We start from the raw sequence: 16,728 nt of genomic DNA, 5'->3' as shown, positions 1-16,728 counted from the left end.
GGCCGGAGCGGTCCCACGGACCCTCCAGCAGAAGCCATCACTAAGCCAGCAGCCATGGAGGCCACTAGCACACATGAAAGCAACTGGCACTGCCCAGAGCACTGGCCCTGCCCAGGCAACGCTGACATGAGGTGGTACTCAGGGGCTGCTTAAAAGCTGCAGGGTCCAGAATTAGCTGGGGCCTGACACCTAGCCTCTGGGGGAGCCCTGGGTGGCAAACTGTACCAACGGCGGCTAACCCCTGAAAAGTACACTGAGAAGACGTAAGACTTCCTCCCTGCGTGGAGTGAACGGGTGAACCAGGTGGCCCTGGGGCCTGAACTACAAGTAACGGTGACACTGGAGGCACTGGGGCCTGGACTACAGGCGGCACTGGGGCCTGGACTACAGGCGGCACTGGGGCCTGGACTACAGGCGGCACTGGGGCCTGGACTACAGGCGGCACTGGGGCCTGGACTACAGGCGGCACTGGGGCCTGGACTACAGGCGGCACTGGAGACTGAACTACAGGCGACACTGGGGGCACTGGAGACTGAACTACAGGCGACACTGGAGGCACTGGAGACTGAACTACAGGCGACACTGGAGGCACTGGAGACTGAACTACAGGCGACACTGGAGGCACTGGAGACTGAACTACAGGCGACACTGGAGGCACTGGAGACTGAACTACAGGCGACACTGGAGGCACTGGAGACTGAACTACAGGCGACACTGGAGGCACTGGAGACTGAACTACAGGCGACACTGGAGGCACTGGAGACTGAACTACAGGCGACACTGGAGGCACTGGAGACTGAACTACAGGCGACACTGGAGGCACTGGAGACTGAACTACAGGCGACACTGGAGGCACTGGAGACTGAACTACAGGCGGCACTGGAGACTGCACTGAGGGTGAAGCTGGGAGCACTGGAAACTGCACTGAGGGTGAAGCTGGGAGCTCTGGAGACTGCACTGAGGGTGAAGCTGGGAGCTCTGGAGACTGCACTGAGGGTGAAGCTGGGAGCTCTGGAGACTGCACTGAGGGTGAAGCTGGGAGCTCTGGAGACTGCACTGAGGGTGAAGCTGGGAGCTCTGGAGACTGAGCAGAGTGTGGCACCGGAGACTGAGCAGAGTGTGGCACGGAGACTGAGCAGAGTGTGGCACCGGAGACTGAGCAGAGTGTGGCACGGAGACTGAGCAGAGTGTGGCACGGAGACTGAGCAGAGTGTGGCACGGAGACTGAGCAGAGTGTGGCACGGAGACTGAGCAGAGTGTGGCACGGAGACTGAGCAGAGTGTGGCACGGGAGACTGAGCAGAGTGTGGCACCGGAGACTGAGTAGACGGTGAGTGAGCGACTGACACTGGAGACTGAGTGGAGAGCGGCTGCGTGGCAGCTAACTGAGCTGAGAGTGGCAGCTGGGCAGCTAACTGAGCTAAGAATGGCTGAGCAGGCGATAAGCTGTTTACATTGCTATCTGCAGCACAAAACACTGCCCCAGAACAAACAGTTCCACAATCCATAACGGAAAAAGAGTCCTCACCCACCACAGCCGACGATGTAGAAGTCCGAATGTCCGGCTGTGGGGCGGCGCGCCGGCGGCGCGATCGACGTTCTTCCCGCAGCCGGCACCGACAGGCGGGTAAACTTCGCATCCGGCAGGTGAGGCTGACGCGGCTGCTCGGGGTGGCTGTTGGCTGTTGCTGCTGGACGCCCGATATTTCCCAAGCTCGCGCCGCCTCCCGGGCTTCATACAAGTTGGCCAATAAGTCCGAACATCCTCTGACCTGGCGGAGATAGGGATTTCCTTTGAGGATCTCCTCAATGCCATTTATCCCCACGATCCTAGCTCTCATATTCGAGGTGTGGGTTATCCACTCGACCAGGCGTTGGACTCGCATCAGATCGCTCTCCCGGGTAAGTCTGCTGGATCCATGTGTTGGCTGTTTCGTGCTGTCACGTCCGATGTGGCAGACGTGTGGAGTGTAGATAAGGACCCAAGATGCAGACTGCTTAAGTGGTGAGCGAGCTTTAATAACCAAAGGGTGACACAAACGGAGAAGAGGTGGGCGAAAACCCAAAACCTAAGAATGAACTAAACTGGGAAAAGCTAAGCAAAACAAACCTGAAACCTTGAAACATGAAACGGAGATGCAGGGAGAATAATGCGGCCAGAATACGCAGGAAAATGGAGGGGAATAACACAGACGAAACAGCAACGCGGACAAGCTAACCCACACTATAAATACACACGCCAGGAATCAGGGAAGGGAAACAGGAGGGGAACACACCTGGAAGACATCACAACTGACGAGGCAGGGAAAACGTAAACAGAACACACTGACATCAGACACAGACCTTCACAATAAAACAGGAACTACACAAGCAAGGACACAGACTAAGAAACGCGGACTAAACACAGGAACACTTGGGCAGAACTGAATAAACACTAAACAGAGGAAGAACAGAACCAAAATCACAATAGAAAAACACAAAACGCTGGGTCAAAAGGACCCAGGATCATGACACTAAGAGTTTCTGGATATGACACTATGTATCCATCCATGAAGGAGGAGGAGCTATATGCAATACAAAGCAGATCTGGGAAAGAAACTTATTCTATGAAGTTTGATTGTCATAAAATTCCAACATAAGCTTATAATACAGTTTTAGTCTGAGGGTCATAGGCTGTAATGCATGGATCCTAGGGTGGAGCTGACATGCTCAAACGGCTCAGTCACAAATGGCGAGCTTCTAAGACAGGTAGGGGCACTGTGTCTGGTGAATACTTCACTGACAAACTTACTGGCTGCCACCTGTGCTCTTGCCCCTCTAACCACACACACCTTAATCTACTTGGAGAAATTGTCAACAAAACCTACCTTGATTTAATAACCTGACAGACTGAACAGGAAGCAACATAAAATTTGATATCCGCTGCCATTTCTGGCCACAAAAACCTCGACTACAGTTTTACGAGTGTTTGGGAAATACCACGGTGACGTGCAGTGGGGTGGTCATGATAGTAACTGAGCAAGGTACCATGCAGTGTTTAAGGTATTTCAATTGATGCAACCCACATCTGTGCTTTGGGTCTTTATAGGAGAGTAGACCATGGTAAACGAAAGATGATGAGGAACTGTTTCCATTCATGTCTGCACATGGGTCTGTTCCTAGATTTCTGGACAGCTGGGCAGTGACTTGGTCATCTAACTGCATTTGTTTAATATGTGCACGATCTGTCAGTAAAAATGGAGGCACAGTATGGCAATATAAACTACCAATGATGCTGCACTCTGGCAAAAAATCTGTGGGAATGAGGAGGAAAGGGTCAAACTTTTGGAGTCAAAGACCAGCAGGCTAGTCGGCCAATGGGATCAGGACGAAACATTAGCCACTTGAGGCTGTTGTAATCTATATATACTGTATATATAGTTACATGGAGGCCCTTTGCATAAGATCTGAAAGGTTCAAGAACTCAAATCACAGCTAAACACTCCTTCCCAGGAGCAGAGTATGGCTTTTCTGATTTGTGCAGGGTTAATAGAGCTGTGATTATAAAATGTATTCCCAAGATGAATGGGGATGCCAGGTTATAGATTATAGCAAAATCCTGATAAAAACATTTGTTCATTGAGTCAATAGATAGCCAAGTAACACCATCAAGGAAGCACAGGCTCACAGATGGATCCATCCACTGGTGAGGTTGGCAAGGATAGGTGTTGTTCTCCAGGATTTAAGCTCATCCTTATCAGAAAACAGAGTTGGTGATAAGCCTAGGTTATGATTGGGTTGGGTTTGGCTCTGCCTTGTTGCAACCTGGGCAAAAGTGAGTTGTGTACCAATTCTGAAATGTAAGAAATATAAAATGACCATAAGTCACCTTTGGTCTGGAGCTCCATGCAAGATCTTACATCAAATTGGGAGGATGATTATGAGAAAAGTGGTGGATCAGCCCAAAACTACATGGGAGGAGCTTGTTAATGACCTAAAGGCAGTTGGGACCACAGTCACCAAGAAGACATTTGGTAACACACTATGCTGTAATGGACTGCAGCAAAAAGGCACATGTATAGGCCCATCTTATGTTTGCCAGTGAACCTAAATCTGAATCTAAATGATTCAGAGAAGACTTGGGAGAAGGTTATTTGGTAAGACAAAACCAAAATCAAGCTCTTTGGCATCAACTTTGAAGGAGTGCTTAGTATGAGCACAAGAACACCATCCCTACATCCTTAGAAAACCTTATATGCTATGCTAGGCTTTCTCAAAAAGTGTTTAACGTGTACGTTTAGTATATGCTTTCATGAGCCTGTGTGTGAGACCTCAAAATGAATAATATCTTCCTCAAATTAGGCTGAAATATAAAAGACAGTTTTTCCTTTCTTATAGGGCTTTACAAGAAAGTGAAAGTTTTAATGATATTCAAGGGAGGCAGTGTTATTCTTTTCACCTTGTTCTGACCTTAGTCCAGTCATATGGTGGTTTATCTTAGTTTTCCCTTACTTTATCTTATCTTAGTTTTGTATGAACATAAAAGATTAAGATCTTATCTATAGAAACTCTGTATCACTGTAGTAACACTGTATCACTGCAGACCATTGTTATATTTTTTTTTCTATCCAATCATGTGCCCTACAGTAGTTTGAAAACCATGGAGCCAAGGTAAATACAAATTTGCTTTTCTTTTTCTCTAGCTTTAATTGCTTGTTCTTATCCAAGTATAAAATAATAAAATACAGGTCAGAAAGCCTTCCTAAAATATGAATATAGCCATGAGCAACACAACTGTGGTGCAGCTCCAGTGTCACTATCCAGTCGCCTGCCCTCTGTTAGATTATAATTGTCTCATACTGAGATTCAACAGTCAGCCTCATATATGTCCAGTTTAAAGCCAATCCATTTCACACACTTTCCACAACACCACAGGCAAATAGTCACGGCCACAGTTATAGCCATATGCTAACATGTCGTTAGCATGGAATCTCTTCGCTGTGAGTGAAGACACAAAGGTTCTCCAAAGAAAACCACAGGGGGAAACTGTCAGGGCTCTGTGTGCGGCAGGTGGAGGTGAGGATCCAAACGCAGGACTCGTGAAGCCAAATGTCAACAGAAAACCACAGCTTTATTCGCTGGCAGAAAACAAAACATTAACTGAGCAATGGTACTGACATGAAACTACTGAAACACTGACACGGAAACACACAGGCATAATCTGATGGTGACGACGCGACACCGGGTACGGGAAAACACAGGGCTTAAATACACGGGGTAGTAATGAGGGAATGGGCAACAGAAGGCAGACACAGCTGGGAGAGATCAGGGCCGACGAGACAGGGGGAACAAAGCTGCACACACTAACATGAGGCACACTCCTTCAAAACAAAACAGGAAACCATAAACCACTAAACAAGGACGCAGACTGAGAGGCAGAATATAACACATGGAACTCAAACAATACATGACCACAATTCCTAAAACACGAATAAACAGAAACATGAAACTCTAAATAATCATCATCATCATCATCATCATCATCAGCACTACAAGAGAATAAGAAAACAATCCATAATACAAAATTAAACCAAAATATAAGAAACTCAAAAAGCTGGGTCAACACTGACCCAGAACCGTGACAGAAACACACACACACACAAAAATGGCAACAAAAAATCTAGTCAGACACTTAAATCATCTTCACCCAATTGATATGGACATGTTAAAGAAGCTAACATAGGACAAGTGTCTTGCCTCTATATTAGCAAAGCAGTTATGAGGAAAATTATAGAGATAACTGGAAAAGCAAAAATGGGTGTGTGTCCTGATAAGATTAATTTTTGTTTGTACATGCTGTCAGTTAAATTTTTTAGAAAATCAGAATTGGCAAAAATCTGTGTTAGTTGGAAAAATTGTAATTAAAAATAAACCAGTAGCAGTAATATTTGTAAACACTGCAGCTGCTGTTTTGTAAATTGATCTTTGATTTTGTAAAAAATGAGAAGTTTTTATATTAGTGTATTTTGCAGTATTATTTAAAAATACTAACATGGTGCACTAGAGGTCAAAATATATTTTCACAAATAAATTGTTTGGTAGATATTTAATGGTTTAATACTATTCGGACCCCTCTAGAGTCCTTTTTTAGGCTTATTAACAATCTTCTTGAATAATGATGTGTCAGATTTAACATTTTTTACTTTTCCTGTGTGGGAATAAATACAAATTTCTACTTTCTGTACCTTTGTGTATCTCGTTACCTATGTAGGACAGGGGCTATACATGTAGGTGATCGGATCTTGGCTATCAACAGTGTCAGCCTGAAAGGGAAGCCGCTGAGCGAAGCCATCCACTTGCTGCAGATGGCTGGAGAGACGGTCACTCTCAAAATAAAAAAACAGCTTGACAGTAAGTATATAAACTAGTAACAGTAAGATGCATTTTAAATCTGTCTTTTGTGTGCAGTGTTGGCTAACGCGTTACCGTTGCCACATTACATTTTTCAGTACTGCAGTAATGTAACACGTTACTGTGCTAAATTTAGTAATCACAGTTACAAATAACATGTTACTTGCATTACAAAGGTTCTTCCGTTATCTGCACACCAGGTGAATAGAACAAAAACCTTGCGTAGAATCAGATGATTTCAGTTCCTGTGCAGGAGGTGAAAATAGGAAAGTAATACAGCAATACAGCTTTTGCGGGGCAAAGATATGGAAACCCTGTTGTTTAAAACATGCATACAATATTTGTACTTTATAAGTGGTATGTAACAGGTTAGCTGTTTGCAACTCATATCCTAATAGGTCTGATTTAAAACCTGTTTATAGGTAAATGCAGAGAAGAGGTCAGTAGGTTAACCAGTTCAAGTTTCATTTTGTCTCTTATAAGCATTTAATGTTGAAAAGTATACATGTAGTAAAAGTTTCACGTATGTATTTTACCAAGTTAACAATTAGAGTTAACCTTTAAATTAAATTGGCCTCTTTTTTTTCTTCAAGACATAGAAGACAGGAAGGCAGCAGATGTAGAGGACACAACAGAAAATGAGATCAGTGACCCTGAGGAGGACGATTTGACAGACAGCCAACAAACCAACAAGCTATCAGAGCTCTACTCCACAACAATACCCAGCGTTGACTCTGCTATGGAGTCATGGGATGGCTCAGGGCTGGATGCAGGCTATGGGAGCCAGGGTAAGCTGCGTTTGAGCGTGTGTAGAAAGTGAAATGTCAGGATGTCTTAACCCTGTACGAAATATGTTAATGAAAATCACTTACCAAAGAAGGAATTTAAAAGCACTCTTTCTTGTATTTGGTCATTTGATCTATCCTCTTGTAGGTACATACACCCATCAAGCAGCTGGTATCGCTCTCCACCCGCATGAGTGGCGTAGTGCCAAGCAGCAACGAAGTACCACGCCTCCTCCTGGACGTCGGAAGAACTACCCGTTTAGTGACGGAGGCTTCAGTGAGGATGACTGGGACAAACCACCAGGGTAGGTCTGAATTTAGTTTTAGCTACAAAGCTGTTCGTTGTGACTGTCTTTTTTTTGTGTATCATACACTTTTCTTTTGATATCACCTTTTTTATGTATAAAAATCCATATAAATGTTGACTTATTGACTAAGGGCCATTGTAGGCTGTCTGCACTCACTTGATTGTACAGTTTATTTGTGTGTGTGTGTTTTTTTATCCCTCAGCTGTAAAAAGAAATGATGGGGTGACCTTGACCTCAAGGTCAAGGTGATCTGAGCTTGACCTCAAGGTTTTCTCAAAATTTGTGAACATTCAAATGTATACCATGGGTGCATCTACTAGGAGGCTGAGGGGAAGCACAAGTAGTCACCAGTACTTTTATTTTTATCTAGTTATAGTATTTTTAATAAAATAATAGTTAAAAAAATCCCAAAACAAACATGAATAATATGTTTTTATTAATCTGCTGATGAGCTTTCCAATGAGCACAATGCAGCCATCATACAGGTTGCTTTAACTGTTAACTGATATTTTAATTAATGCGGCTTAATGCTCTTTTTTTGTTACTTTTACACTTCAAAGCAAACAATAGTGTGCTAGTGTTGGTAATAATGTCAGTTTATAGTCTGTTAATCATTAGTTAAAGGTAGCTGTAAAGTTTTACATTTCATTTATATTTGTTAATGTTAAAATGTTTAGTTTACATTTGGCCCTGCTTTATTTTAGAGCGAAATTAATTCTAAGTAAATGAAATACATTGTAAATGTTTTTTTTTTAATACATCTGTACAAAGAGCCACAATTTCAGAACTTAGGGGCTTATTTAATAGGTTAGCTATCTGTTCAGGTACAAAGTGTATATTACAAAGGTTTAAATTAACGGTTGTTTACCTTGGACTGCTCAATGGTGACTGTGCTTCCCTGAGCCTGGTTCTGCCAGAGGTTTTTCCCTCCCAGTGATGCCAAGTGGTTGCTCATAGGGATCATCAGATTGCTCGAGTTTTCTTTGTTTCATTGTAGGGTTTTTACCTGACAATATAAAGCTCCTTGGGGTGATTGCTTTTGTGATGTCAGTTCTATATTAATTATTATATTGTGGAATGATTTGCCAATACAGCTCAGACAGGCTCCTTCACTTTTAGTCCCTGGCCTTTGACACAGTGTGAAATTGACTGTGATTTCAATCTACTTTTTATATACTCTAAAGATGTTTTGTTTTCTGTATCTTTTACCCTTTGGCCCGTGTTTGTCTTTTATGTTTGGTGGTATTGAACAGCCCTGTTGATGTTTCTAAAGCTGTTTTATGAATACAGTGCTATGGTATGGTGTGGAATGGTATGATATATTTCACAGCTATAGATCTTCAAAATGCATGAGCTTATTTTCTGTAGGAAAGGATTTTATCTTTAACACTATTTTACTGTGCCAGTATCAGCACCAAGAGCTCATGGCGAAGGGTACACCTCATTGCAGAGATTGAGTCATGAAGTCAGTGCTACTGTGAATCTGTAGTACCTGTGTCTTTGTGTATCTCTGTGTATAGCTGTGATGAGTCAGAAGGCTAAGGCTTATCAGCATGTTAAAGTTACATAACACTTCTGAGGGTGTACAGCGAGAGAAAGGGATTTTCGAGGAAAAAAGAAAAATCAGTAAAACAATGAAAGTGAATTAATCGTGTTAGTTGGGGACATTCTGGGTTAAATGATTACTTTTGTTCGGTTTAACCATGACAGATACAGACAGTGTGTGTACAGATTCTGTGTCCTTAACGCCTTTTTGTAAGTGAAAGTTAAAGTGCTAAATCAGGCACACTGCATGTCATGTAGCCAACTATTCTCTGCACTTTAGATAAATAAATATTATAATTATAATAATTATAATTAAAATAATTAAATATTTAAGAGAAAAATAAATTTTGCACAATACACAAAGTGTGATCAAAAGGCAGATCCATGAAGATAAAGCTTAAATATGTTTGTCTTGCTTTGCATGGTTTTCCCCTTTTATAGTACCCAGCAACAGAGAAAATCCAGCAAAATGGGTGCGGAAACTTGTTTTATTTGTGTGTGTGTGTGTGTCTGTTTTTGTGTGGCAGATTTATTGGCCAGCAACCAGATGGCATTCTATTGGATCCAGAAGACAGTTTCTGGTGTCAAGCTCTGGAGGACCTGGAGACCTGTGGCCAGTCAGAACTACTAAGAGAAATAGAGGTTAGTTAGTATTTTTCACAACTGTCTGACCTCAAGTGTAAAATTGGCATCAAAGATGAATACCGGACTTAATCAGCATACAATGCTCACCTAAGTGGATTTACACTTGAGTCAAAGGGTTTTAACAACAGTTTTGTCGTAGGTTTTTATGAACCCTCATATTTTAATAGTTGTAAACATCATGTTTAATCTGCAGTTTACTTTAATGTACAGCATGTTTATTTGCCTGATGTGGATATCTGTTCATACAGTATCTGTATATACACTTCATAGCTAATTTGTCTTTTATACTGAAGAGCAGCATGTAAAGACTAAAGCAAGGCTTTAGTGGATATGATTGCAGGCATTTTAGTTCTGCTACGTATAACCCCTCAACATAGCATTATAAATCCACCTTTATGTACACTCATTGATGTAATAGCAAATCAAATCACTTTTATTGTCACATCACATGTACAGGTACACTGGTACAGCACATGCGAGTGCTTGAACATGCGAATTCTTGTGTGCAAGCTTCACAAGCGACAGAGGTGTGCAAAATACAATAACATAAGAACAATAACGCAGGCGCTGGAGCCTATCCCAGCTGTCATAGGGCGAGAGGTGGGGTACACAAAGACAGACAACCATTCGCGCTCACATTCACACCTATGTGGCAATTTGGATTAATCAATTGGATATTGTGCAAAACAAGTGGCATTTATGTACAGTAAAGGTGAGGTGTCTATGAAGTGTTCAGCAGTCTGATGGCCTGGTGGAAAAAGCTGTCTCTCAGTCTGCTGGTTCGGGACTGGATACTGCAGTATCTCCTGCCTGATTGAAGTAGTCTGAACAGTTTATGGCTGGGGTGACTGGATTCTTTGATGATCCTCCCAACTTTCCTCAGGCACCGCTTCCTGTAGATGTCCTGGAGGGAGGGAAGCACACCTCCAATTATCCTTTCGGCACACCGCACCACTCTCTGGAGCGCTTTGCGGTTGTAAGCGGTGCTGTTGCCATACCAGGTGGTGATGCATCCTGTGAGGATGCGCTCAATGGCACAGCGGTAGAAGGTCTCGAGGATGCGGGAGCTCATGCCGAATCTTTTCAGTCTCCTGAGAAAGAAGAGGCGCTACTGCACCTTCTTCACTGTTTTGTTTATTTGTACTGACCATGTGAGATCCTCCACCAGATGTACACCTAGGAAACGGAAGCTGCTCACTCACTCCACAGCAGCTCTGTTGATGGTGATGGGGATGTGTGCTTCTCTGCACCGCCGGAAGTCCACTATCAACTCCTTTGTCTTTGCGACGTTGAGGGTGAGATGGTTGTCTCGGCACCAGTGGGTCAGGGCGCTGACCTCCTCCCTGTAAGCCGTCTCATCACCTTTGGTGATAAGACCCACCACTGTAGTGTCATCCGCATACTTCAAAATGATGTTGGAGTTGTTAGTGGCCGTGCAGTCGTAGATGTAGAGTGAGTACAGAAGAGGCCTCAGTACACACCCCTGTGGAGCACCAGTGTTCATTATGACGGGGGATGAGGTGTTGCTGCCCAGTCTGACCAATAGTATTTAAACCAGTAACAGATTGTGCTGAACGTATGAATGTTTGTCAAACAATCACATTGGCAAGCACTCAATGTTTCCAAATGGTTGGTTACAAAGTGGTAACTCAACTTGTTTCAATTTGTTGCAGGCATCCATCATGACAGGCACAGCCATCAGTCTTGGTGTAGATGGTGTCAACAAGCCTCCATCTGAGCCCATACTGACCCACAGCAGGATGAGCCCATTGCGGCGAAATTCTCTCCTGCATCAAGGCAACTTGCACCACCAGGGAACACACCTCCATCAGGGTGCCCATCTTCACGAGGAAGCCCACCTGCATGAAGAGGCTCAACTTCACCAAGGTTAGTCACTGATATGACAGAACCAAGGGTGGTTGCTTCCAAATTTTAAATAAATAAAGTATAATTTTACATATGGTTTTATACCATGTATAGAAGGATTACTTGTTAAACAGTTGGTGAAAAACACTTACTTGCAATATGTTTGCCACTCAGGCCCCCATCTGCACGAGGAGGCCCATTTCAACCAGGAATTGCACCTACAACAAGGGGTCCACATTCACCAAGATATCCAATCCCCTCTCCTGCACCACGAGCCCAAGTCAAAGGCCTCACTGAGAGTATCAGAGAGGACATGGGAGTCCCGTCGGATCAAAGAGGAGATGCAGGGTATTCTGTCACCAACACCACTAGAGCTTCACAAAGTGAGTTCAGAGAGAACTGGACAAAATATGTTTTTTGATGTGGGTTAGGATGAAATATTGAGAATATTAGGTAAACTTGCAGTAGATAATTAGAATTCAACCAAAAATATTAATGTAACCATTCAAGCTGATATTCCTGTTAAAGTTTGTATGCACTGGTATCTGTTCCAAACTTTAAAGTACACATTTTGACTTGACATAGAAGTAAAAACACTCTCATTACTAATAATTTTAATAATACCCCCCTTCTAGCTAACATGCATAGTGAGTTCTAGTTTACTCTTATGAGGTTTGAAATGTTCTTTTTTACAGTGCAGAGTATTATGTAATACAGTATAAATACCCAGCCTCCCTGGGCAACTGTTATGCAAGTGACTACATGTAGTTCAGCCTTCCACGAATTTACAATCACAATTTGAGGAGACGAGGGCTTAGTGAAACATGTACAGCTCAGAGCCAGAATGAGAAATACATGTTTTATCCATAGAGAGAAAATACATCACAAGTCCTGCCTCGTTAATCGATCATACAACATTTCAGATGACTGTCATAATGCTGCTGCCTCTTTGCTTTTGTAACCAAAAGGTACAGCAAACAATCTGGATTGCATTACCAATAATAAAGACCTTATCTTACAGTTGTTCATTATATTATATGGCTTTGTCCATTTATTCGGCTTTTGGTTCCTGCTTTGTGGCACATGCATGGCAGCTCACTGAAGAAAGACGTCTATTATCAGCACAATTGTCATAATTGTTTTTTCCGTTTATTCTTTAGGACCTTGTATTACAAATAAACTTTCAGCTGAGAATACACAACCAGGAAGCAATCAGGTTAAAATGTTTACATGGTAAAATATTTATTTGGATCAGTTTACAAAATAGTTTATTCCACCCTAAAGTAAGCTGAAATGTCAGTTTGTGTGCATTTATTCTGGCCGTCCTGTTTAATGAGCATTTTTATTCTGCTTGGGATCTTAAACCAGTTAGAATTGCATCTGGATATCAGGCTAAAAATCTGTTTATTTTAGCATCTGATGTTGGTTTGGTTTTAATCTGCATACAAAAATTTTAATTTAGACAAATTTTTGTACTTTGATTAAATAAATTTGAATCTGTTTATTTATCAGTGACATTTCTTTGTCTAAATTTCATGTGTTGCGCAGCTTTCTTTATGTTTGTGTGCAGTTATCATGGTTACAAGTGTTATTCCCATCTACAGAGAAACTTATTGTTCCTGCAGTGACACAACAGATATTTTGAGACAGTTTCATCAGACAGGTCGACATGTGAATGGTCTTTTTGTTCTGTTGTCTTGATTAGGAGCACAAGATACTAGCAAATTAAATTTTATTACTCAACCTCACATCCTTGTGTTCTGTCACTAGGTAACAGTGATAAAGGACCCAGAGAGTGATGACTTTGGCTTTAGCGTGTCAGATGGTTTCTTGGAAAAAGGTGTTTATGTCAACATGATCAGACCTGATGGCCCTGCTGACAGAGCCGGGCTTAGACCCTATGACAGGATCCTGCAGGTGATGATGATGATGATAATAATTAGTGTACTGCCCATCATTGCATCCCTAATTCTAATATAGTTTTTTGTTGTGAAGAAAAAAAAATCTCACTCTATCCTCAGCATTTGGAAAAATTCTTTGCATCATGTTTTGTTATGCTTACATGTAGTTATCTTCACATTCCCCTCTTTTTTTGTTTGCTAAATTGAAAATGTCAACAGTTGTGCAAATTACTACTAACCATTGGCTTCATCTTTTTGACTGTATTCAGGTGAACCATGTAAGGACGAGAGACTTTGACTGTTGTCTGGCTGTACCTCTCATCACAGAAGCAGGAGACAGACTGGAACTGGTCATCAGCCGCAACCCACTTGCCAATGATGACCCAGAGGACAATAACAACACTTTAGACCACGCACTTGACCTGTAACACAAATACATACACGTGCACAAAACATACAGAAGACATATTGTAACTGGTGATGAAGCATAAACTAATATCTAGTGGAACTGGCCCAAAAACACAGACACACACTCACTCACACACTCCACCGGCTTGCTGTATTTCTGTTTAAATACAGAGACTCCTGCTGGAACACACATCCTAACACTTGCATGCTCACACAGTCTCCCCATCCCATTTACACTGGGTTGAACTGCTTTTATACAGTATGGTCTGTATGAAAGCATCACCACAATACAGAAAAACACACCAAATGCTCTCCCGATAACTGGCTGGACTCACAGTGTTGTTTCAACTTCAACAATGACTTACTCGGCACTTTAAATAGCCATTTTTACTCATTTTAACCTGCAATACGGGTAAGATTATTTCAGTTTTTATTGCAAGGCCATATGCTCCCATGAACCTGCAGTACTTGCACCTGAGAGATCTGCCTTATACAATATTGTAAGTGATTTTACTGGAGAAAAATTCTCAGTTTGGAGTTTCCATTTGTTTCACGGAAGGTTACTAAGTACTAACAGAAAACGGAACAAACAGTTCATAATGGGAGTGTGTCTATAAAAAATGTAGCCATTGTAGAATTTCATAATGCTGCTAAGATTCTGCTCAGACACTGCTGCTCACTTGACATTACCAAGAAAAAACAAAATTCTGGAGTGATCAAGTATAGCTCTTTTTTTCAAGGCAGACCTCTATTGGATCCTGCTGCACATTATTATGTCACTTCGGTGACATCACAACACTGATTTATGATGATGTCATCAGTGATGCCATCACAACTGCCAAACTGTTATTTTGTTTTAAGGTATCATAAAATGAAAGCGAAAGGAGGGAAGGGTGTAATTTCCGCTCCCAATGAAAAATGGCGTCTTAAGTGGAATTGACCAATCACGGCTTTTGCTACACCATAAAGGAGCAGATGGCATGTGGCTGTGCCCCAGAACAAACTGTATTGCCAAACGAAGAACATCTACCTGCATTTGAAATGTGCCAAATGTTATGACATTATCCACTATATCAATAGTTGTCTGAGATCACTGGGTTCACCTCATCATATTTCATTGCAAGACTACAATGTCAAACAACAGTAGCATTTCAAATTCATTTCAAATCGCAAAATTATTAGATTTGAGGTTCAGAGTGATTTAATGTAACATCTGTTTGTCTTTAATGGCATATTTGTGTAAGGATGTGTGCCGCAGAATAAATTTACTAGCAGCTAGTTTAATTTTAAAATGTTAAGTCTGATTTATATAAACTAACAATAAAAGGATCCTTTCACTTACCAGCAACCTCAAAACTAATATACACTGTGAGCCACTGGGACCATTCTTGGAGAAAAATGCCTAAGCAGTGAATAAAGCAGTTCCCACTAGCAGGCAGTGTCAACACAATGACAAGTGTGATTTAGGAGGATCTATAGGAATTAGAACATTCCTAATTTTCCATTGGCGTATCACCTATAAGTATGAATCATGGTGTTTTCATTTGTCCAGCATGAGATCAGTATTTATGGCTATAGGTCTTCTTCAGTAATGCCCAAGTGTCGTGCCGCCATATTTTACAGAAGAGACAAAACACAGTTGTTCCAGAACTGGAATATTACCAAACTGGAATATTTGATAATATTCAATTTATTTGTTTTCTTTTTTATTATATAATCTTTATTTCTTCTACACATCTAATAAGGAAGTGGTATACAGTTGCTTGCTGATCTGCAGCCTCACCACTAAACCCTATGTGGTCCTTGAGGATGATTCAATTATTGAAGAGTCTCACTGTCATGGATCATTTATGCAGTTGAATAGATGTTAAGGTAGTGGGAACAACAAGCAACAAGTCATAAAGAAGTAACATTATCTTTGTTGTGGCTTTTAATTTAATAGCCTTTTAAACTAGGATACACAGTTCATTCAAATAATAGCTATAGAGCACTACTGCTGTTTGGATTTATTGGTAACACTCACCCTTTTGCACAAAGATTATGAACAAAGTCAATAGCATCATATGCTATCAGACCTACTACACTAGGTTGCTGGTGAAGCCAGACTATGGACAAATTTCCGACACACACATTTTTACACAAAAGGCTCTGATAACAAAGGAAATGAAACCGTGCAGTGTGTGTGTGTGTGTGTGTGTGTGTGTGTGTGTGTGTGTGTGTGTGTGTGTGTGTGTGTGTGTGTGTGTGTGTATGCATTTGTTATCAAGCCATTTTGTTGTGTCTTTCATGGATGTCTGTTTATAATGTGTAATTTGTATGTGAGTGTATCAGCAGATTCTATTCCAAGGTGCAATTGGAAATTTCCAGAGTTCGGCCTGAGTTAAATTGAGCCACTATCCTTTAATGGTCAGCACCCTTTGAAGCACTGTGAGCATTCCTGACTACTTGTGTGTGCTCATTTGCAATTTCACCATGGATCCAAGATTGAGCTGAGAACAAACATTAGTTAGAACAGAGTTATGTGCCAAATGTTATGTCAAGGACTGAGAGCTGGTTTTCCCACTATTAACCTTCACATATAAAGTGTTGTGGTTACCTTGACTGACAGCTCATTAGTGCAAGATTCTAATCAATTCACATAATGCTGACTACTAGGAAAATAGTAAACCTTTCTCTTCTTCCTAAAGCCTCCCCTGGTAACTTTTGATTAGCAACCTTGTCACATCTTACAGATCCCTTCTTGAACTAAAGCTGATCTTAGTTGTGCGATTGTTTTAAAGCCCTAATATTTCTACTATATTTCTACTTCTATTGCTAAGGGAATGTTGATTTCTAATTCAAGAGACAACCAACTAGAACCTTACACCTGCAATGTGGTTAG

General features: G+C 41.7%; 1 protein-coding gene across 1 annotated transcript in view; it reads left to right on the top strand.

The window, feature by feature from the left end:
- grip2b (glutamate receptor interacting protein 2b) overlaps positions 1–15,882 on the top strand; it is a 79,437-nt gene extending 63,555 nt beyond the window's left edge. Inside the window, exons 18-25 of the mRNA XM_039612666.1 lie at positions 6,250–6,389; positions 6,983–7,177; positions 7,323–7,479; positions 9,555–9,669; positions 11,346–11,559; positions 11,713–11,921; positions 13,309–13,455; positions 13,709–15,882. Of these exons, the coding sequence (XP_039468600.1) occupies positions 6,250–6,389; positions 6,983–7,177; positions 7,323–7,479; positions 9,555–9,669; positions 11,346–11,559; positions 11,713–11,921; positions 13,309–13,455; positions 13,709–13,867 (1,336 nt within the window). The 3' untranslated portion in view covers positions 13,868–15,882. The remainder of the gene's footprint in view (positions 1–6,249; positions 6,390–6,982; positions 7,178–7,322; positions 7,480–9,554; positions 9,670–11,345; positions 11,560–11,712; positions 11,922–13,308; positions 13,456–13,708) is intronic.
- The last annotated feature ends 846 nt before the right edge of the window (positions 15,883–16,728 follow it).

This window comes from Oreochromis aureus, linkage group 5 (genome assembly GCF_013358895.1).
Source record: "Oreochromis aureus strain Israel breed Guangdong linkage group 5, ZZ_aureus, whole genome shotgun sequence".
NCBI classification, from domain to species: Eukaryota; Metazoa; Chordata; class Actinopteri; order Cichliformes; family Cichlidae; genus Oreochromis; species Oreochromis aureus.
This window is presented reverse-complemented; position numbering and strand designations above follow the sequence as displayed.